The sequence below is a fragment of the Colletotrichum higginsianum genome, chromosome 4 (assembly GCF_001672515.1).
Source record: "Colletotrichum higginsianum IMI 349063 chromosome 4, whole genome shotgun sequence".
NCBI lineage: Eukaryota > Fungi > Ascomycota > Sordariomycetes > Glomerellales > Glomerellaceae > Colletotrichum > Colletotrichum higginsianum.
This window is the reverse complement of record NC_030957.1, coordinates 5,184,766-5,205,773: the sequence shown is the minus strand read 5'-3', so window position 1 is coordinate 5,205,773 and position 21,008 is coordinate 5,184,766. Positions and strand designations below refer to the sequence as shown.

The 21,008-nt window shown below is 52.1% G+C and overlaps 9 protein-coding genes across 9 annotated transcripts; 7 read left to right on the top strand and 2 right to left on the bottom strand.

Annotated features, from left to right (window-relative positions):
* Positions 1 to 1,710: 1,710 nt before the first annotated feature.
* Positions 1,711 to 3,703, top strand: CH63R_06904 (Siderophore iron transporter; the record flags this gene model as incomplete). The annotated part of the gene is made up of 5 exons (XM_018301879.1): positions 1,711 to 1,922; positions 1,976 to 2,193; positions 2,261 to 2,909; positions 2,963 to 3,085; positions 3,148 to 3,703. The coding sequence occupies 5 exons, from the start codon at positions 1,711 to 1,713 to the stop codon at positions 3,701 to 3,703; spliced, it is 1,758 nt and encodes a 585-aa protein (XP_018159729.1).
* A 395-nt stretch (positions 3,704 to 4,098) lies between these two features.
* CH63R_06903 (MutT family protein) lies at positions 4,099 to 4,671 on the bottom strand (the record flags this gene model as incomplete). Its single annotated transcript, XM_018301878.1, has 1 exon — positions 4,099 to 4,671. One exon carries the CDS (start codon positions 4,669 to 4,671, stop codon positions 4,099 to 4,101), a length of 573 nt encoding a protein of 190 aa, XP_018159728.1.
* A 1,262-nt stretch (positions 4,672 to 5,933) lies between these two features.
* On the top strand, positions 5,934 to 8,167 carry CH63R_06902 (Maltose permease; the record flags this gene model as incomplete). Its single annotated transcript, XM_018301877.1, has 5 exons — positions 5,934 to 6,318; positions 6,390 to 7,209; positions 7,276 to 7,284; positions 7,358 to 7,654; positions 7,873 to 8,167. 5 exons carry the CDS (start codon positions 5,934 to 5,936, stop codon positions 8,165 to 8,167), a joined length of 1,806 nt encoding a protein of 601 aa, XP_018159727.1.
* A 670-nt stretch (positions 8,168 to 8,837) lies between these two features.
* Positions 8,838 to 9,620, top strand: CH63R_06901 (uncharacterized protein; the record flags this gene model as incomplete). Its single annotated transcript, XM_018301876.1, has 1 exon — positions 8,838 to 9,620. The coding sequence occupies one exon, from the start codon at positions 8,838 to 8,840 to the stop codon at positions 9,618 to 9,620; it is 783 nt and encodes a 260-aa protein (XP_018159726.1).
* A 1,208-nt stretch (positions 9,621 to 10,828) lies between these two features.
* On the top strand, positions 10,829 to 12,582 carry CH63R_06900 (Carboxylic ester hydrolase; the record flags this gene model as incomplete). The annotated part of the gene is made up of 2 exons (XM_018301875.1): positions 10,829 to 11,187; positions 11,250 to 12,582. The coding sequence occupies 2 exons, from the start codon at positions 10,829 to 10,831 to the stop codon at positions 12,580 to 12,582; spliced, it is 1,692 nt and encodes a 563-aa protein (XP_018159725.1).
* Positions 12,583 to 13,041: 459 nt separating this feature from the next.
* Positions 13,042 to 14,130, bottom strand: CH63R_06899 (Phenylacetaldoxime dehydratase family; the record flags this gene model as incomplete). Its single annotated transcript, XM_018301874.1, has 1 exon — positions 13,042 to 14,130. One exon carries the CDS (start codon positions 14,128 to 14,130, stop codon positions 13,042 to 13,044), a length of 1,089 nt encoding a protein of 362 aa, XP_018159724.1.
* An 800-nt stretch (positions 14,131 to 14,930) lies between these two features.
* Positions 14,931 to 15,935, top strand: CH63R_06898 (uncharacterized protein; the record flags this gene model as incomplete). The annotated part of the gene is made up of 1 exon (XM_018301873.1): positions 14,931 to 15,935. The coding sequence occupies one exon, from the start codon at positions 14,931 to 14,933 to the stop codon at positions 15,933 to 15,935; it is 1,005 nt and encodes a 334-aa protein (XP_018159723.1).
* A 955-nt stretch (positions 15,936 to 16,890) lies between these two features.
* CH63R_06897 (beta-lactamase) lies at positions 16,891 to 18,183 on the top strand (the record flags this gene model as incomplete). Its single annotated transcript, XM_018301872.1, has 3 exons — positions 16,891 to 17,082; positions 17,135 to 17,211; positions 17,265 to 18,183. 3 exons carry the CDS (start codon positions 16,891 to 16,893, stop codon positions 18,181 to 18,183), a joined length of 1,188 nt encoding a protein of 395 aa, XP_018159722.1.
* Positions 18,184 to 19,426: 1,243 nt separating this feature from the next.
* CH63R_06896 (Methyltransferase) lies at positions 19,427 to 20,239 on the top strand (the record flags this gene model as incomplete). The annotated part of the gene is made up of 1 exon (XM_018301871.1): positions 19,427 to 20,239. The coding sequence occupies one exon, from the start codon at positions 19,427 to 19,429 to the stop codon at positions 20,237 to 20,239; it is 813 nt and encodes a 270-aa protein (XP_018159721.1).
* Positions 20,240 to 21,008: the final 769 nt, after the last annotated feature.

Below are 21,008 nucleotides of genomic sequence, written 5' to 3'. Positions count from 1 at the left end.
TCTTGGACTGGAGCAGCAGGTCTGCTTGTCATCGAGCTCCAAATGAAGCACAGGCTAACAGCTTCTCTAACTATGCTAGCAAGGACATAATAGACTCGAATTGGCAGACAATTTGATACGCAAATGTTGTCTGCGCCTGACCTATCAACATCAAATATAATATGGAAGATGACCCTTGGGTAAACACTATTGACGCAGAGTGGAGTTCTTCACTTGTGCCGCCCCAATAGTCGAGACCGCACACCCGGTCGCTCTCAGTAGATATTGGGCTTGGCATCGATCGAACTTAGAGGCATACGACGGCTGTACCCGTACATAGCTGTCTTCGCCAGTGGGTTTGATATCCACGAGATTGGTTTTGTGAGACGTTAGTACTCAAATCAGTTTGTGTGCTCCCATTGCATCAAAGGATACGTTGACAAAATCTCGAAGGCCGGCAAGTTGGAACGTGACGACATTCAAGTTGCTTAAAGAATGATTTCGCTGATGAGTAAGCCCGTTAGTTGGGGCCAGAAAGGTCAAGCGAGATTTAAGTTTCTTTTTGGATTTTGGATGCCCCATGCGAGGGAATCAAGGACCATATAAATCTTCAATCTTCAAGAGTGGACAGGCTCCTCGGAGCGAAACAGGCCTAGGTTGTCTGCAACAGTGTTGCAACCAAGATGGAGTGGTGTGGGTGGACATGGTGTCGGCGGGGTTTACTGGCTAAAGTCTGGTTCCCTTCACGGATACACCCGGCTCTGAGTCCCTTTCACCGGTTCTTCACCGCTAGCAACGAGACATTGGAAACGAGCTTCCCAGTGAAGGCAATTTCGAGGGGAGAGAAACACTTCTTTATGGTTGCAACCAACCATAATACAAAAGGATTATCTTATATCTCATGACCAGACAAGACCAAATAGTCTTGACAAGTGGCTGTGGAGTCCAACCATTCGTTCGGATTTGTCCCACTCGGGCGTGGCAAGATGCCAGGAAACCCTGAACCTTGCGAAAGACTTGGGCTTTGCATGCTTCCGACGGGTGAGGCCTCTCGACCGCTCGTTTCCCGACGGCTTGTTCCACTCCGCCTCCTTCTCGACTTCGAAGACTGGCCGGACTTCGAAGTGCTTGACCCGAAGACACGGCGTAATGTCTTCGTCCCACAGCGTTCCGCATTTCTCATTGGCTTACCATCCGACGGGTCGGTCATTAACACCCACTTTGATAACCCGACGAAACGGAGCAAAACGAGCGCAACAAACATCCCGGGAGCAGCTACTTTGCCCCCGTCATGGATTGCGATCCTCCAATGGCAAGCCGTCAGTCACTAGGAGGAAAAAATTCGATCTTATCAATCTAGAACACCCACCTGCTCGATCCTTCGAACCACTAATGCACCACCATGTTGCCATCCGTCGATACGAAGATTGGCCGAAGACGCCCGAGGCCATACCCGCTGTCCTTCGACCGACGCTATCAGGGTTACTTTCTCCGGCCAAGATCGCTCACAATCTGTCGTCACGTGTTGAACTATTGTCTGTTCCACCACTCGAGCGGGTCATATCTTGGCAACTCTGGGTCGCCGGAGACCTTTTAAGAACCTTTCTGATCGCTACTGGCTGTGCCGTGCTTGAAGCTTCTTCGTTTCCTCTTGTCGACCAAGACGATTGTCCCACCGACGTAGACCCCTAGGATTCGCGCGTCGCCTTGTTCCGTTTTCCTCTCGGCAACATGGGTCGTTCAAACGAAGCCACCGGCGCCCCGGAGATTGTTTCCGGAGACCCAATTCCTGGCAGTGTCGACGAGAAGGGCCCCGAGTTCTTTGACGAGAAGCCAGCCCCCGATGAAATCGACCCCAACACCGGCGGCCTTGCCGGTGTCGAAAAGATCGAGGCACTGACGCAAACATGGACTAAACCCTGGCTCATCGCCGCTTACATCTTGTGCGCAACTCCTTGTGTCGCGAATTCGATTGACCTAAGCTGACGGAGAATAGGATCTGGGTCGTGTTCTTCGTCGATTCTCTTCAACAGCAGATCTCGAGCTCTCTGGTTCCCTATGTTGTCAGTGACTTCGGCTTTCACGGCCTTATGGCAGCAACGGGCATCATCTCGAACATCGTCGGCGGTGTCAGCAAGTTGCCGCTCGCTCGTGTTCTTGATGTCATCGGCCGGACTACCGGCCTTTGCATCATGCTGTCGTTCGTCGTCATCTGTGAGTATTGATTTTCCGATACCCTTTACAGTTACCGATCGTTTTAACTGAACGGACATCAATCCAGCTTTAATCTTGATGGCTGTTTGCCAGAACGTCGAGACCTACGCCGCGGCGCAAACGTTCTTTTGGACCGGTATGAACGGCGTTGGTTACGTTCTCAATATCTTCATGGCCGATACCTCGACTCTCAAGAACCGCATGATTCTGTTCGGCTTCACGTCGACTCCTTACATTTCGAATACTTTTGCCGGGCCTGCTGCCGCCCAGGCTTTCTTAGAAGGTAGCACATGGAGATGGGGATACGGCGCCTTCACCATCATCATCCCAGCCATGGTCGCGCCCCTGATCATTATCTTCACTGTTCAGATGAACCGTGCGGTGAAGAAGGGTCTCTACGTGAAGAAGCGCGAGAACCGCACGTTCTGGGACTCGGTCAAATATTGGGTCATTGAGCTTGATGTCGCTGGCATGCTCCTTGTCGTTGCCGGCTTCTCACTGCTCCTGTTGCCTTTCAGCTTGGCCGGATATCAGGCCCACCAGTGGCGCGAGCCCAAAATCATCGCCATGATTGTTTTGGGCGGACTCCTCTTGGTTGCCTTCCCCTTCTACGAGAAGCACATTGCGCCCAAGTCGTTCGTCCCTTTCGAGCTTTTCAAGAACAGAACTGTCCTCGTCGCCTGTCTCCTTGGGGGCAACATGTGGATCAGCTTCTAGTGAGTTGCCCCCCATTTCTACTCAAGGACCTCATTTTAACACGGGTTTTCAGTTGCTACAAGGTCCAATTCTCGTCGTACCTGCAGGTTGTGTACAACCTCAGCGTTTCTCGAGCCGGTTTTATCACCAATATCTACAACATTGTGTCGTGCGCCTGGGCCATTCCCGTCGGGCTGTAAGTGAAGTTTCTCTCTCAACCTCGCCAGCGAAGCAAAGTTGTTGACAGACAGCCATCAGTCTTATGCGATACACCGACCGGTACAAATGGCTCGGCTTGGCCGCGGTCCCCGTCCAGATCCTCTCGACCGGTTTGATGATCAAGTTCCGCATGCCCGACACCAGCGTTGGTCTAGTCATCATGTGTGAAGTTTTGGGGGCGCTGGCTGGTGGCACCCTTGTCATGGTTGAGCAAATTGCTGTCATGGCCTCTGTACCTCACCGCGACGTCGCCATTGGCTTCGCCCTTCTTTCTATGATTACTAGCGTCGGTGGTGCCATTGGATCATCCATCAGTGGCGCCATCTGGACGAACCTGATGCCATCCAAGCTGGCCAAATACCTCCCCGACGAGCTCAAGGGCGAGGCTCTTCTCATCTACGGCGATCTTAACAGACAGCTTAGCTACGCGTGGGGAACCCCGGAGAGAGATGCAATTGTACTCGCATACGGCGAGACGCAGAAGATCATGATCATCGCGTCACTGGTGGCACTGGCCGGGCCGATTGTCTGGGTTTCGTTGATGAAGAACCACAAGTTGAGTGAAAAGACGCAGACAAAGGGTGTCTTGTTCTGAAAAGAAAAAGTACTGAGTTCTCTCTCGCTTGTTGTAGAACAGAGATACATAAGCTGCATTTGCGGTGTAGCTTCAACTACTGTAATGAAAACAGGCGGAGGCCTCTCTGCTCGTGATGAAGACGCTGATTTCTCTCAACTTTAGTTGAATTTACGAAGCTGTCCTCACGTCTCGTTGGATGGCTCGAGAGCACAATTTGTAGCAGTTCTTCGCCCACGCAAAGCCAATCCATAACGTGCCCAGGACAACGTGGTTGATATGCTCCAATATCGGAGTGATGAGGTACCACAATGACCAGGCGTTCCATGGGACCTGGAACCGGGTTACTCATCAAAGAACATGGTCCTAGATTATGGATGACGAAGTATCCCCAGAGAGCAGGCCCGGGTGTCCAGTCATCGAGTGCATCCAATCACACCTGAGGCATGGCCGGCCACAGCAGACCGACCCTCTTCCAAGCCCAGAACTTCTGATACCAATGCTCCCATCTCCGAAGTAATGGGGATTTGATCCAGACTATCGCGGCTCGCCCAAATTCCCACGGAGTGTTCCTCTTCGTTAACCTGAAAGTCCGTCCCTTCCACTGTGACAACGTAGTTCAGCTGTAAAGCGCGACGCTTGATGATTTCACACTCCCCGGTCGGCGACTTCACTAGCTTCTCGGTGGTGTATATTATGCGGGATAACGACGCTGCGACGTCCAACACCGTCATTTGCGTCTCTTCGGCAACTTCTCGTATAATAGCATCGCGGACTGTAGGATCGGTTGCATCCACCTTGCCTCCTGGTATCTCAAAGACGTTCGGGTAGTACTTTTCATCGGGGTTTCGTTTGAGCAGAAGGATACTAGGACCTGAAGTGCCATGCCGCAAGATGGCGGCACCAACCGTCACTTTGTCGACTGAGGGGGAGCTGCTTGAGGAAACGTGTAGTCGAACATCATCGCGTGACATCGACAGAAACTCCATGGCCGGTTCTTTGATAACTTCGGTAGACGAGGGTTCGAAGTGAGTGGTGGTAACGTCTCAAGTAGCTGAAGGAGTGGTGGTCAGATGAGGAAGGGGAAAAAGGAAAAGTGACACAAGAAAAGTCTTTATGCCACTGTGATGTAAGCTTTCCACTCCTGCGCCGACTACCAAGGTGCTAGGTTTTGGGTACGGTCGGCCAAGGCGGTTCCTATTGAGGTCGCACAGGTACACAGCAGAGGACAAAACTAGACAGTGGAAAGCACAACATAAGTGCTATGTCTCGCACTGAAAATTGCATATGGTCTCTTCGGTAATGAGAAGCACAGCATCATGGAAGCTTCTAAAGGTACAACCGAATAGATCCCTTCGAAATGCCCTTTCTGATCGCCTAGGAGCTACGCAGAGCTAACCGCTCACCCCGCTCGCGCGAACTCAAGGCGGCGGGTGATTCGACCGTACCTGAATCATGGGGTGGCATTTTCTGGGGAGTTGACAATGGCTACAACTGCCCCTTTGGTACGACGGGATGGCGTGGTGAGCTTGACTCGGAAGACTTGCATGGCGGGGAAATAAGCCTACGAGTGTAAACTCCGGGGTCAGCCTCTTTGCGGAGGGCTCTTATTCCACCCGCATATTGAACAGCCTCAAACCACAGGTATGGTATTTTTGTACGGGGATGGGTTGGCCGTTCATGTCCAGTAGAAAAAGATTCAATATGCAAAGTTCCATTTCAGGTAATCTTTAGCCCTCTCGTTCCTGTTGAGTTGAAGATCTGGGGACAGATCCGGCAACTGTTTCCATTCCGCGTTCCGGATTCCGGCCCCCGGTCCCACCTAAACTGAATTCCTCCACGGGGCTCCATAAGCTCGGAATGGCAGATGAAAGCTCAGTCGTCATACAGTTTCGTTTGGGACATCTGATTCGGGGCGGGGCTTCACCAGATGAATCTTGAGGATGTAGGTTTTGTTCTGGCCTCTAGAGCTTACTTGCATTCTGCCTGACGAAACGAAATGCCATGATTGTTGCCGTCTGCCACGTAGAACATTGGCACACCAGACGGAAGGACGAAGCACTGGCGCTTGAACCAGCACTTGTCTTCCCGCCCACCCCCTGCTCACCCCAGGCATCGTTTTATCGGCTCAAAAGCAGGAACTTTATGGTGAGCAGCTGGGTGAGCCGATGGCATCTGAATCACGGAGTGGGGTGCCTGGCTACCACCACGTGGATAATGCGGAGAACTGGGGAGTCCTCGTTAAGCACCCATGGGGAATCGCGGAGAGGCACCCGCATGCTCTGGTTCCGATGTACCATCCCCGGACTATAAGACTTTGGATGATCCCACCGCCATCAGTTCCGGAGTGGTTGTAGCAGGACGCAGCGACCCCAAAGGAGAGGCAGCATTGGAAGAAGAAAAAAAAAAAGCTCGAAAGGATTCCTCGTACGTTCCCTCCTCCGCCTCCTTCAGACAATCGCCCGTCATGGCGGATCCCAAGAACGAATCGACGGCCCGGCACCACGACGAAAAGCTGCAATCTGAACAGCTCGAGGACGTTAACGCCGCGGCCAATGCAGCACTACCCGAATCGCATTCCAACGAGAAGCTTGGGTTCCGTGATCTGTGGGAGAACAAGCGTGTGCTGGGTTTCTGTCAGTTCATCCGAAGACATCGGCCCACTCACTGTGAAGCCAATCCTTTCTAACGTTTTATTACGCGGCAGGCTTGTTGATTTATCTTTTGCCCATCAACTTTGGCTATGAAGTCTCGACCATCGGAAAACTCCTCGCCGTCACCCCCTTCGCCCAGCGTTTCGGCCACGAAGTCAACGGCAAATGGCAGGTTGCCGCCCAAGACCAGCAGATCCTCAACGCAGCGGGCACCATCGGCATCTTCGTCTCGGCCTTTGCCACGGGTTTCATCAGCGACATCTTTGGCCGCAAAAAGACCATCGGCGTCGCGTGCTTGATCTGCTGTGGCGGCACGATTCTCCAATACTTCGCCACGACCGTCATGATGCTGTTTGGCGGCAAGGTCATTGCGACTTTCGGGTTCGGTCTGGGCCACTCACTGGGCCCCGTGTTCGTGGCGGAGCTCGCACCGGTCAAGATGCGCGGTGTCTGCCTCGTGTTGGTTAACACTATGATTACCGTTGGCCAGTGGCTCAACTCTGCGACCGTATTGGCGAGTGACCATTACAAGAACGATCTGTCATGGAGGATCCCCCTGATTACCCAACTCATCCCTCCCGGCCTGCTGCTTTGCGGTCTGGCCTTTTTACCCGAGTCTCCCAGTTGGCTCCTGATCAAAGGCCGCCGTGAAGAGGCCGCCAAGTCGTACTTGCGATTCAATGGTCCCAAATTCGACGTGGACGCCGCCATGGCTGTTGCTACAGTTGCCATTGCCAAGGAGCAGGAGGCCAGGAAGGAACAGGAGTCAGCCCGCTGGGTTGACTGCTTCACTGGAACCAATCGCCGTAGAACGCTTATCATCGTGATGGTCTACCTATCCCAGCAGGCTATTGGTGTCAACTTCGTTTCAGGGTGAGTCCAAAGTCTGCCTGTTGTTACAAAGCCGAATGAATTGTCGACTAACCTGGTGTTTCACAGGTACCTCACGTCAGTCTCCGCAGCTCTGCTCCGTCGAATGAGGGGCAATAGACGCGAGAATCTCCTAACTAACAGCTTGCAGGTACTACTTCCGTTTGGCCGGCGTGAACAACCCCCTCGCGATCGGACAGGCAGCGTATGCGATCCAGTTCGTCGGTAACATGACTTCGTGGCCCCTCGTCGACCGATATGGAAGACGCCCCTTGATCGTTGGCGGCGTCTTCTCCATGACGGCGCTCCTGCTACTCATCGGCGGCATCAGCACCATCGGCAGCCCCGCTTCTCTGTCGGCAACTGTAGCTTTCATGGTCATCTGGGGTTTCATGTACCAGGCGACGCTGGGTGCTGTTGCGTACTCTGTTGGAGGAGAAACTGCTAGGTAAGTCACAAGCACTTTGATTGAGTCTATCTGAGCATCCGTAGAAACTGGGTTGGGCTTGGGCTGTCTTCGGTGACAGCACGTGGTCAACGACTCATCCCAGAACGACCAACTGGCAGTGGGCCTTGGAATCGATAACACGCAGCGCGGATGAGAGGACCAATGAATTGCTAACTGAACGGGGGGAACAGTGTTCAACTTCGGCAAAAAACCTACAGTATCAACATCATGTGCTCGACTGCAGCGTCCTGTCTGGTATTGCAGGTTATGCCGTATCTACTCAACACAGATCAGGCCAACCTGGGGGGTAAGATCTGCTTCATCTTCTTTGGCCTGTCTTTGCCCATCTGCGCCTGGCTGTACTTGTACTTCCCCGAGATGAAGGGCCGCAACTACGCGGAGATCCAGGAGATGTTCAGCAACCGCGTGCCGGCCAGGAAGTTCAAGTCGTACGTATGTGAAGCCGGCGCTGGGGGCCAAGAGGAGAAGAAGCTGCAGGAGGACGAAGCATAAAGGGGGGACGGATGGATGGGATAGGTAGCAAGCGACGGTGGGTACCAAAGGTGTAATCTTTAATGAATGTGACGAGTTTTCTGAGAACCCAATCTGAAAGCATAGGGTTCTCGTTGCAAGAAGCTTAAATGAAGCACACTACCAGCGCTGATTGAGCACACGATGCCCTGTGCCGCCTTTGAGGGCCGTTGGTGGACTGGCCTCCTTTGCGCATTTCGGTTGGCTCGATGTCGAAACCTGGCCGAAATGACATGGGACTAATGCAGAGACGATGATTAGCGACGTTTGGGATAAAGCAAAAAAAAAGACGCAGTGGGCCAGGGTCAGTCTTGATCGGAAATTAGGTATGATCCTGACGGGGGTGACTCGAGCCAAGCCTTGACAAGAGATAACAGACAAAAACACACACACACATACGCACGCACACAGCACAGAGTCCCGGCAACTCCCAAGGGGCGTCCACAATTTTCTTTAAAGTATCCTGTTCTCCACGATGTTCTCCGGATCAGCGTTGTTTTTGGGGGCAAAAAAAACCCCCCCAAAAAACCCCCCAATACATCAACTCACATTCGTTACCGTACAGGCCTAGTTGACTGCTGATCCGCCGATCGCGAACACTTTCAACGTTACACTCCTTTCAATAATTAACCAGCACATCCATTCACTCATTATGCTGTCTCATCGCATCTCCTGGCTCGCTGCCACTCTGCTGGCCTCGTGCTCTCAGCTCGCACGCGCCCAGCTGCCTGCCGAGGCCCTCGAGCTTGACCTCGTCTTCCCTCGTGATGATGGGAAGTACGGCGAAACCGCCAACGGCTATCCCGTGCTTCTCAACGTCCAGAACCCCGACATCGCCTACAAGTACGGCTACAACTTCGTCTGGGACATCTATTCAAGGAACAAAAACTCGTACATGCGCACCGCCGCCCACGGCATCATGGGCGCCTCTATCGGGAACGAGAGCACTTTCGGCAACGGGCCCCATCTCGAGGTTGGAAGAACCGGCCACCTGGCCCCTGGCGACTACACCTTTGCCTGGGTCTTTGGCATGGGCGCCCAATGCGAGTTCACCGAGCAGCCCGCCTACAGCGAGTACAACCTGAACCCTCGCATCGCCAACGGCAGCTTCGACTTCGTCGTTGAGAGCGACGGAAAGGAGCCGACCTTCACCAAGACCTGCCCGACCGCCATCGGCAGCATGAGCTACGCGTCGACGACGACGTACAACTCCGAGGCCACCAGCGTCTGCGCCGTCACCGCATCCGTCACCCACGACGCGCAGCCTTGTTCTGCCACTGTCAGCGACGACCAAGCGACGAGCGTCTACAGCGCCCTGGGGTACGCCGCCGCTACCGGGTCGTCCAAGGGAGCCGCTTCCCACAACTCCCGACAGCCTGCGTCTCAAATTGCGCTCTTTGCCGGCCTTCTTGCAGCAGTGGCGGTTCTGGCATAAAGGCAGTGGACGGCGTTATCATCATGCGAGAGGAAGGGAGGCGGGGAACAGAGAGAGGGGGAGGAAAGCAGACAGAGACGCGCCAATGACTTGACGAAGAGTGGCCAGTCGAATGTAATGGGCATCACGACCTGCCCGATTCGCAGCCTGATGAGAATTATCCCCTCTCTGGGTGAGGGGGCGGAGAGGCCGCCGCCGTGCGCACGAGGTTACACGGCACCGGCGGTGTTCAAATCGTATCGCACTGCTTTGCCGCATTGGAAGTCACGTACTGGTCACGTCGCGCAGGTGGCGAGCCTGGTGTCCTTGCTTGGTGTCTCACGCTGCAGCAGCACATCACAACACCATCTCAGAAACGAGCCATGGACTCTGTTTGCATGGACTGCGAGCTGACACGGATCTGGACCTCAGGGAGATCCTGCGGACGGCTGAAAAGGATGCGGGAGAAGTACCGGAGTGGCAATCACCGCTCTCATGAAGGCATACGCGTAGAAATGACAGGTTCCCAGTCATCGACAACCTTGCGCAAGGGTCGAATGTTCGAGCTCAGCCCCCGCATATGCCACCGCATCATTACCACTTCCGGTACATCACACCTTCAGTCGTGGTGGATGGCCAATTATGTAGCACGGCGGTCTATTTCCGCACCTACTGAGTCGAATAATACAACGGCATTCGTCACACCCCTCCCTTTCCAGAGTTCCATCCATGTACGCAACATGCAGCACGCAGTCAAGCCGTAAGCACTATCAACAGGCTTCCGCATCACGACGGATGGTGGGATGGCTAGCCAGGCTGGCACCAAGAAATGTCAAGCTTTCTTGGCCCTATGCTACTACTTGAGGCTCCCCGGTCTCCAACCCTGCACTGCCATCATGCAACTCCCCGCTCGCTTGCTTTTGTTTTCCCCCTTTCGACTTTGTCATTCATGAACTGAGCCTTGGAAAGCCGTGACCTATATCGCGGTCCGATGAACAAACATGTCGCACAGGCAACACTCACACAACCTGAGCACAAGCTCGAGTGACACCGTCTACGGTAGCCAACCCAACAGCCCATTCATCCAAAGGCCCGGCAATAGGCAGAGCCTGGGGTCTTACAAACCCTATCAATCTGCTGTTGTCTCCGCCGAGGATGTTCCACCAAGCGAGCCTGCCTTAAGCAATCACGGCGAATCCCGCTTCTCTGTTCCCTCGCGTTGGAGCAAGATGTCGGAGAGGACGCACATCAAATCGGAAAGATTTTCTCCATCTGGCTCCTGGACGTTTGAAATAGTCAGTCTCTGCGTCGCTATTCTTGCTGCGGCCGCAATCGTTGGTGTTCTTGCGGCATACGATGGCAAGCCGCTGGCATCATGGCGTTTCCAGATCACCATCAATGCCGTCATCGCCTTGCTGGCCACCGTGGCCACCGCCACGATGGCCGTTGTGCTTTCCAGCGGGATTAGCCAGTTGAAATGGATTCATTTCAAAATGCGCCGCGAACCTCTGTCCGACATGGAAGTGTTCGACGATGCCAGCCGAGGCACATGGGGAGCCCTGATGATGCTCGTCAAGCTTAGGGGAGGGTGAGCTGAATGCTACGACCACCTTTGCAATCCTTGCCTCTAACTTCGTATCCCCCATACAGATTCTTAGGCTCTTTTGGGGCTTTCGTTGCTATCTCGACGCTGGCTTTCAGCCCTTTCGCACAACAAATTGCAACATTTCATGCTCGGACAACCAACTCCACCGCGGGAGCAACAAACCTCCGAGCCCAGGAATACTTGATCGCCCTGAGTAGCCAAAGCGCGTCGGAAGGGTTCATCCCGATTCTTCCATTCAAAGCTGCTGTCTACAATGGCCTGTTTGCCGAGAACGGCAAGCCATGGCTGAGCCTGCCTGTCAACTGCCAGACCGGAAACTGCACGTGGGAACCTTTCGAGACTCTTGGCGTCTGCAATACCTGCGTGGACCTGTCCGAGTTCATGATTCGCGCCTGTGAAGATGGCTCAAACCCCGAAGGCGACATGACGGAGTGCGGCTGGTCTATCCCTGTCGGCGCCAAGCTCAAGACGCATGCCGACGTCTTCAGCATGACCCCGATCTTCCCACAGGGTCTCGGCGACATGTCCTATTCAACCATTATGAAGCTTGTGTTCATGGGGACCGAGAATCAAGGCGGGATCGCAGGCGAACTCGCTCCGTGGGCTCGTCAGTGCACCCTCCAAGCCTGCGTCCAGACTCTGAGCTCCTCGGTTGTCAACGGCGAACTGAGGGAAAAGATACTTCATGTCGAAACAAATGACACTGTAGCCACGGCAACCCAGGAGTCCCTCGAACCAATCTACATCTCTGGAGAAGAAACGAAAATGTCGTACCCGATCAACATGAAGGTCATGATGGGCATGCGGTCGTGGTTTTCAGACCTGTTCCGCAACGGATCGGCTTCTCGGAACCAGGAGGTAATCAACAAGAACATCACCACGCCAGACAACGTCATTGTCAACCTCACTGTCGGCATCTCAAGTGGTGAAACCTTCTTTGATACCGACATTGTCCAGGCTTTCTACTGGAACTACTACGAGTATCCCGCCGGCATAGACATGCTCATGAACGACCTTGCAACTAGCGTAACGGTGAGCTTCCGAAGCTTCAATGGAACCAACGTCACTGGGGTGGCGCATACTGTTGAAAGCTACATTCATGTGGAATGGAGTTTCCTGGCACTCCCTCTTTTCACCGTTCTGCTCACAGTCCTCTTCTTGTGTGCTTCAATCTACCAGACTTACCGACATAAGGCAAGCTTGTGGAAGAGCAGCGTGCTGGCAACTTTGGTGCATGGGCTGGACAGAAGCGCAAGAGAGAGGTTGGAAGATCTGGGTGGCTTGAGGGAGCAGCAGAAAGAGGCCAAGACAGTCAAGGTACAATTGGATGAGGATGAGGGAGGGCTCTTGAGGCTGTCCAAATACGATGATATCTAGTGTTCACTTTGGGGGTAATGCAAAGAAGCTGTTTATCGCACGTGTGGTTCTTTCAATCGCAGAGTGGCCGGCGGTGTGAGGGTTGACCTGCTAACACTCAAAAGCCGCCGTGTAGTCCTCAGAGGGGCTTCTGGCTGGCTTACAAGTCGTTTGCGTTGAACAAGCAGGTCAAGAGTACTGACTGAAGAATATGGACAAACGGGCCATCCATCCCGCTTCCGGCTTCGCCGCCATTGTCGCCAAAACCAGTGTCGGAAGCAAAGACCACAGAATTGATGACGGCGTCCATGTCGAGAGTGCTTGGTTCCAGTACAGCTGCCATTCTTCATAGCCGCACACGGCATGGAGAAAATATCCGCATACACGTAGAACAAATACTCAGGCAATGCAAGGAACGTAGGAAAATCTATATTTCAAACTTGGCCCAGAAAACGGATTTTCCCAGTGCCGCCCACCTTTTCAGCAGAAAAGGTCATACACCACATCCAACGGAACAAATCTGACCACACCTGTCGTGGGTAGGCAGTTGATGTACTCAAATGCAGCTTCTCCCCGTTTCAGCACAGAAACCTCATGCCATGTACGGAACTTCCGTGAATCCCCGAAAGTCTTCGCATGCTTGATAGCCCCGAGATAGATGGCAAGATGAGAGCGATGCCTTCTGGACCATTCTTCCAGGGAATGTAAGTCGGTAAAAAAGCCAGCGCCGCAAGTCTCCTTTCTTACATGGCCCATGGCATCCGTATTGCCGAGAAAACGCAGCCCCATGGCGCCACCATCCTTTCGGTTCTCCCAGAGATAGGTTAAGCCGGTTCTCAGGGTTGGTTCAAGGTGTTTCTCATAGGATTCCGTTTCTTCTACACCACAGTTCTCCCAAAACTGCCCGGAGCGGATGTGTACCATATTGTCGTAGTTGGTCCCAACTAAGTGCTGTCCCAGTCCTTTGGGACGAGCTTCAACTGTTGTGCGCTCCGCTGCGTCGTCTTTTTTGAACAGATCGTGAGCTGATGATGGAATCCTATCCCTTGCTGCACCCCAGTATGCCGAGAGAGTGTGCTCTTGGGTACTCGCGCCTGGCAATCTCGCCAGGCCCGGGAGGTAGTCTAGGCCGGAATAGTTCGTTTCAAGGCGAGTTGTGGGTGTTGCAAAGCTTTCGCTCCACAGTCCGATGCGACGCTGATTCTCCGGTGCCAGATGGGCGAATATGGAAGCGAGATCAAGCTTTTGTAGACCGTTTTTGCTCTGTTCAGGATCATCCCAGTAGCAGACCCAGATTCTTGCCTCTGGAGCATCGTCGCCATCCAGATGTTTGAAACGTTCACTTGCAAGAGGCCTGCTGTCTTCGTCTCCAGCAAGCCATGCCTCAATTGCCGCGGTTATTCCTTCCACGGCCCGAACAGTGCCGCTGTCATAGAAATGAGGCTGCACGCCTATGTATGCTGTGGCAACGCTTTCCACATCCTCCCCGAGAACAAGGTGCCAACGCGGCACGGGTGGTCGGTGACCGTCTGGTCGTCGGAGAGGATAAGCTCGTGGTTCAGAAGACATGATTTCCCACGATGCTGCTTTTGAACGTCGATACGGCCATTGAAAACTACTTTGTTTTTGCCTGGTTTGAATGCCGAAGAGAACGATCTGGTTGGTCGATGCCTGTTCAATGGACAAATGGTTAGTAAGATATACATGGGGTCATCCATTCAATCTTCGCAGTCCAATTCTGGATCCGAATAAGTTTTTCTGACAGGTTACACCGAGGTCGGCCAATCGCAGAGCCAGTTCCACATCGCTTAGCAAACAACTTCTCTTGGGAATGTGATGGATAGCAGATTAGAGGAATGACGCTGGTTTGCATTGATAAGCTGTGGTTTCCTTCAATGTCTTATGGTGTAGCCAAGGTAGAATTTGCGAAGCACATTTACCAAGAAACTCATCAAGTTGAAACGAAAAACAGCAATGTCGAGTAATTGTCTCCACTGCCAAATTACAACGCTGAGCAATGTCTGTGGACAATGGTCATGTTCATGAAAGGAAAGCAATGGGATGAGAACCATGATACGCAGGACAAGTCAAAAACAATAGTCCTTGGTTTTCGGGCAAAGCACCAGCATATTGTTACAATCTTCAAGAACAAAGGGCTTGTCTACTTTTTGGAAATGGCTTATTTAGGTTGCTCATGTCTCTAAGCTACTTTGCTTTCTTCTAGTGCCATAAGAATATAACTCGAATCCCACAAGCAACTTTCTACAACAAACTCTGCTCGTTGTACCAGTCAACCCCAGGTTTAAAGTAGGAGAATCTTTCACTTAAGAATCAAGCTTGAAACCTGCCGATCCAACAGCAAACTCACCATGACGCCCTGCACAAACCCTGTCCGCCGCGGCCCAGCGCTCAAGCTTGACATCAGGACGGCTCTCAGGGAATCTCACAGCTTCGCTGCTTGCAAGCCGCATCTGGTGAAAGTATACAAGACTCCGATCATGTCTCTCGAGTCCGCAAAGAGAGAATTATCAAAGCACGCTATCCACGAGCATTCACCTCCGGGCTTGGCAAAGGTATGCAAGTCACGGGATGATTTGCAGCATTCTGGAGACGCCGGGCATCACGATTATCTTCATTGGGCGCTGCACCATCCAGGTAAGAGACCGCGACATAGATTTGAGCTTTGCGGTTGTGAGAATGCCATCTACGAAATCGGTTCAGACGAGTCGGAACCTCTGACCGAAGAGGAGCTTGCTCAGAGACGGTACAGTACTCAAGAGGCTCTCGCGGACCTGGAAGACTATGTAAGCCCGCTCACTGCAGATATTCGAATTGATGAAGAAGTGGAGGGAGACCTTGTGGAAACTATGGACGCAAGCATAGGTCTTGATCTCACGCACGGGTCCATAGACCTGCACAACGCTGCGTATGTAACCGGGGATAGGCAACAACTCGAGGCCGACAATGGCACAACCAACGAGTCAAGAACTATTTATCCGTCCATACCCTTCGATTCCGACGTCTCATCTTCCATCCGTCCGAATTTGAGAGACGGTCCAAATCATGGGCGACGTTTGAATCCAGGCGCCTTCACCTTCCAGATGCCCAGCAACTCAATTGACAACAATCGAAACGCCTTTCTCCGAGGCGGAGGATGGAATGGCAGTGATTCCGAGACGGCCTCGTCTTCATCATGGCGAAGAATAATACCAGTACCATTTTGGAAATGGTGGGTTATGTGGATTGTACTTTCCTGGTTTCTGGTGGCCTTTATCGCTTTGATGATACTGGCTTCTGTCTTTCTGAGTAAAGGCATGCTCCACTTGGGAAAGGCTCGCCCATGCACTCTGGGGCAGCGTGAGCGTGAGCTTTGATATTCGATACTTGTTACGTGAGGCGAATAGGTTAGATCGTAGGGTGTGGAATGTCATGTTTCTAAGGATTACTACAACATAGGAACCTGCATTTGTAGAGCACATAAAGAACCTATGCTTACGGACTTGGTTGTAGTGGATGATCTAGCCTACCTAAGGCTGAGCCTATAAAAGAAAATCAATTTTGGCGTTCTTAAGCGAGTTGTGCTAGCATTCTCACCACGATGTTCGTACTAGCTGTGTTTACCTGTTGGAAAGGCAAACCGACTGTCTTGGGGGTCAATCATGGACTCACGAAGCTCAAGAGTATTGTGCTTTGATTCGACGACTGCAACTCTGGAGCGAGTCGACAGCTCATGTCTCAGCTCCCTAATTCAACTTTCACGTCAAATTTCATGGTAAGGGAGAATGATGATGTAAATTTATAGAATTTTCACGTTCACTTGAAGGTGAGCATTCTGCTTCCGCATCCGCCTGTATTTCTCTTTGGTCATATACTCAGCATTTACACTACAGCCAGTATTAGAAGTATACCAAACCTTTGCTTCTGGAAGTATGACGATCATCGATCAGCCGTATGCTCAATCAAACGTTGACGGTATGCACAACACTCGGAGGTGATTGGAACTATGAAGAGAAAGAACCTCGCGATCAGATAAAAAATGTCTAGAAAACTGTTGTTTTGCGTCTTACCCAATCCGTCCTGCACGTGATTCTCTGAATGCTCTTGAATTCGCTAACGACGGCTGTCCGAATTGACTGTTGGTTTCTGTCAGCCTACTGAGGAGAAGGCGTCAGAGGGGTCGCTAATCGTTAAGCTCAAGCCTTTCCCAATGTTTGTCGAAATCATCAGATGAAACAGCACCAGTCAGGGTTGATCGGCGTTTCAACCCGTTTCACGATTATGCAAAACCCAAGTCCGTCCATACATAAAGGTCAGAAGGCGATCACTACGATGTATTCATCGTCGATACCGAGCTCACTGTACATTAGCGTACCAGGCTTACCAAATATCTGCCGAATCAGTAGAAGCCTTTCGAGACAGGTTGAAGTGTATCACGCTACTACAGATTCCGAGCCCGACGCAGCCTTCGACATCTATCGACTGGGGCGAACCGCTTCAGATAAGCGTGCTGCAATGTTGCCCGTAACTAAACCCTTTTTGAGGTCAACGGGACAGCTGGGCTAATAAGTCAAAGGCTATCGTGCTCAGCTGCTGTGCTTTGACGATTGCGTGTGGACTCTCTGGGTCGCACATTTCGAGCGACACTCCAGGGTAGGTAACAATGGAACAGCGTCAGACAAATGCAAGTCCTAACTAGTGCGCAGTGTCAAGAAAAGAGCCAGAGGAGGAGATCCGCTACAAAGCCTCAGGATCTTGAATCCCTACCCAGGCATATTTGCATACTATGACGGTCGCACAGGAGAGCGATTCCATTCGGATCAGCCCAACTGGCTCGACGATGGAGCTTTCACTCTCGGTGTCTCGACGTACTCAATCATTGATGGAAATGAGGCCATCATCTTCGACTCTCACATTACACCGGATCATGCTGGCGCCGTAATGCGCCATGTCCAGAGCCAAGGAGTCGCCAAGATGTCTTTGGTAATCAGCCACTTCCACAATGACCACATTGCGGGAACCGATGTTTTCGCTAAAGGAGGCGCCACGATCGTGGGAAACGACAGGACGGCACAGACGGTGGAGAAGAATACGCAGAGTCTTGCTGCCGATGACCCTCCAATTCAGGCCGTTCCTCCCACCGATCTCTACACCGGCACAAAGGCTATGAAAGTTGGAAACCTGAGCGTCGAACTACACAACTTTCAAATCCACACCCCTGATGGAACTGTGTTGTGGATTCCTTCGAAGCAGCTGTTGTTCGCTGGTGATACTCTTGAAGACACGGCAACTTTCATCGCTGACGCCAGAAACCTGCCCACACATCAGAAAGAGCTTCAACGCATGACGACGTTTCCTATTTCAAAGATTTTACCGGCTCATGGGGAACCCAACCGGATTGCTACGGGTGGCTACAACGCAACATTCATCAACGCCACACTGCGGTATGTTGAGGCCATGACAGAAGATGTGCCTCAGCCAGCTGCCTGGACCCAGCCTCTTTCTCAAGTTGTTGCAGCTGATGTAGCCAGCGGCGAACTGATATACTTCAGTCAGTACGAGGAGGTGCACAAAAGCAACGCAAACTCGATTCAAAGGACTCGAGGAAGAGGGAACAGGGACTGATGAATGCCTGAGAATTTGAGCCGTCATGTTTGGATGTTGTCTGTGTCGTGTGCTTTCCTAGGCTGGAACAGTTTGGACATCATCCTAGGCCAGGACGTGTAAGATTGTGACCATGAGTTAGTGAAGTTTCTATCCTTGAATGATTCCTTATCATGGTCTTTGGTTTGAGCCTGTTTGAACACGGCCTGTATACGATGATTGGTGTTGAGAGGAAGTATGGGCATGTGGCTTTTCTTTTGGATCAGTACTAGTGCTTTGATACCTACTTTAACACGACATCATGGACGAAGCTGAGCTATCGATTATATCAGGCTACGCCTTTTTTTCAACCGCATTCAGCTTCTGTTTCAACGGTCCTGATTCGTAAGTCGCGTGAAAATCATAATCTCACGCTAGGAGCCATTATTGCGAGTAACTTGGCATCAAAGAGGCACTCACCTTCCATTAGGAGGCTGAATGCCGAGGGAGGCTACGATGAGGCTCGGGGTAGTTCAGGACCAACGCTGGTAACACTATCCTCCTGTCAAGGTAAAGAGTATTCGATCGCACGTGTAACTATGACATTCAGATCGCTCTCTGTATTTTCCTTCCACTCTCGAGACAACAAGTTCTTCACGAGCTGTTTGGAGGAAGATAATACACACTCCTGAAGGGCTGTGACTCTAGGAATCACGAATTATCAAACACGTAGAGATCAAAGATAGAGATCAGTCATGCACACAGCTCTGCGCCGACACGAGCTGCGTAGCCAATAATGACATAGTTTTATGTGGTGACCAAGATAGTAGTGAATTATTTACGTCAAGGAGACCACAAAGGCTAAATCAGGCGTCTCATGTCACTTTCAGGTTTGTGGACCGATGTAGTATGTGTCTAAAACCAAACCTTATGCTCCAAGGGACGTGCAACCTGGAATAGTGTTCCACCAAAGAATCGGGTGACGTCGCTGGTGTAATACGGGAGGGGTAGTGTGACGCTTCCACGAAGAGTAAACCATCATCTCCTCGGCATAAAAAGCAGCAGACCTAGCGGTTGGTCTTGCTCTTTATTTGTTGAATCGTGGCCACTAGCTACTTTCAATCTGCCGAAACGAACGCTTGCAGGCTGTTGAAGCTGAAGTTTCTTTACCCCTTTTCCCCATATTGGCTACCCGAGTCAACTACGGATAGTCAAGTGAGACCGACAACGAGGTCCCCGAAAGCAGCGCATCCACCAATTGGTTCCCTTTTGTAGCCCTTCGACCATGTCCTCATCCAGCAATGCAGTCTCCGGTGTCCCCGACATGAACCTCTACAAGCTGAACCGAGTTCACCGGGCCCTGGAAAGCTTAAGGAACAAGTCAGATTGGACAGCGGAGGATACCATGTCATTTGACTGCATGCATTACCTGGGTGACGCGGCAGTTGAGAATGCCGCCAAAGAACTGGGGCTCAAGGCCGGCGAGAGGGTGCTCGATCTCGGGTCCGGCTTCGGCGGCACGGGCAGATATCTGCACCGACATTTCGGGGTTACAATTACCGGCATCGAACTACAGCAGGACATTCATGAGATTGCGCAAACCATCAACGAGAGATCCGGCGCTGGCAGCGGGGCGACGTCCATCAACGGCGATTTCCTCGACCTTGATCCCGGGCTGATGGGCGCGCCACTGAACCATATCGTCTCGTTCCTCTGCATCTTGCACATACCAGAGCGCGAGACCCTCTTTAAAAAAGCTTACGATACCCTGGAGGCCGGTGGAAAGCTTTACATTGAAGACTTCTTCGCGCTCAAACCCCTGGACGCCAAGACCATCGAAGTATTGAGAGCTTCGGTTTCGTGCCCTCGCTTGCCGGACAAGTGCCAGTACATGGAAGAGCTTGAGAAAGCTGGTTTTCAAGTCATCAACTGGGTGGACATGTCAAACGCATGGGCGGAGTTTGTGCATCGCCGTGCGGAAGAGTTCAAGAAGGATCCCGAAGTGGATGCTGATCTGACGACTTTCTACGATGCCGTGGACGAGGTGTTTACCGGGGGACAGGTTGGGGGAGCAAGGATTACCTGTCAAAAGAAATGAGCGTCTGTACTACGCCCCGTCTTGGTGGCGGACTATAAATCCGTCAGCAAAAAGTTCATTGCGGAGGCTTCTTGAACACAGTGTTTCATTACTGGAAACCAATCTGAAGCCGTCGCTGCGTCCCAACGTTCGCATCGGTGATGTTAAAGTCTGAGCGACCCGGTGGACCCATGTAGTATTTGCTTGCATTCATAAAAGCAAGGCCACACTAGGAAGTATGATCGAAAATAGCTCGGTGACTTTTCCCCGTCATTATGCATGCGCATTCGAGGCTTTGCCTATCGGATGTCTACGATGTACGGCATGGTTGTGATACTAAAGGCACGCTGCCACACAGGTTGACTGAAACGGCGTTCGGCTCCCTTCCTGGGCCCTAGAATCTAAGCACGGCCCACATTCTTCGTGGGGATCTGTAAATAAAGACAAGGCGGCAGCGATTGTTACCTCAAGTAGGTAAGGTAAGGAAATGCCTTGATCTGTGCGTATAGAATTCGAGTAGAGCAACGGCTCACTTTCTAACCTTGTCAAAGATGGCCGGCCCCCCCGATCCTCGTCAATAGACTTCAATGAGTAGTGGGCGGGCTGAAGTACCATGAAGCGTGCAGGCACTGGGAACAGGGGATTTGGACTTGGGATGATTGGCGAAGGACCTCATGCTTGAACCGGGGACACACATGATACAGCAGTATCTACAGTAAACGACGGTGACAGTGGCATCACCGGAGCCCAACTCGTCTGCATGATTGGCTATCCAGCATAACCCTAAAAG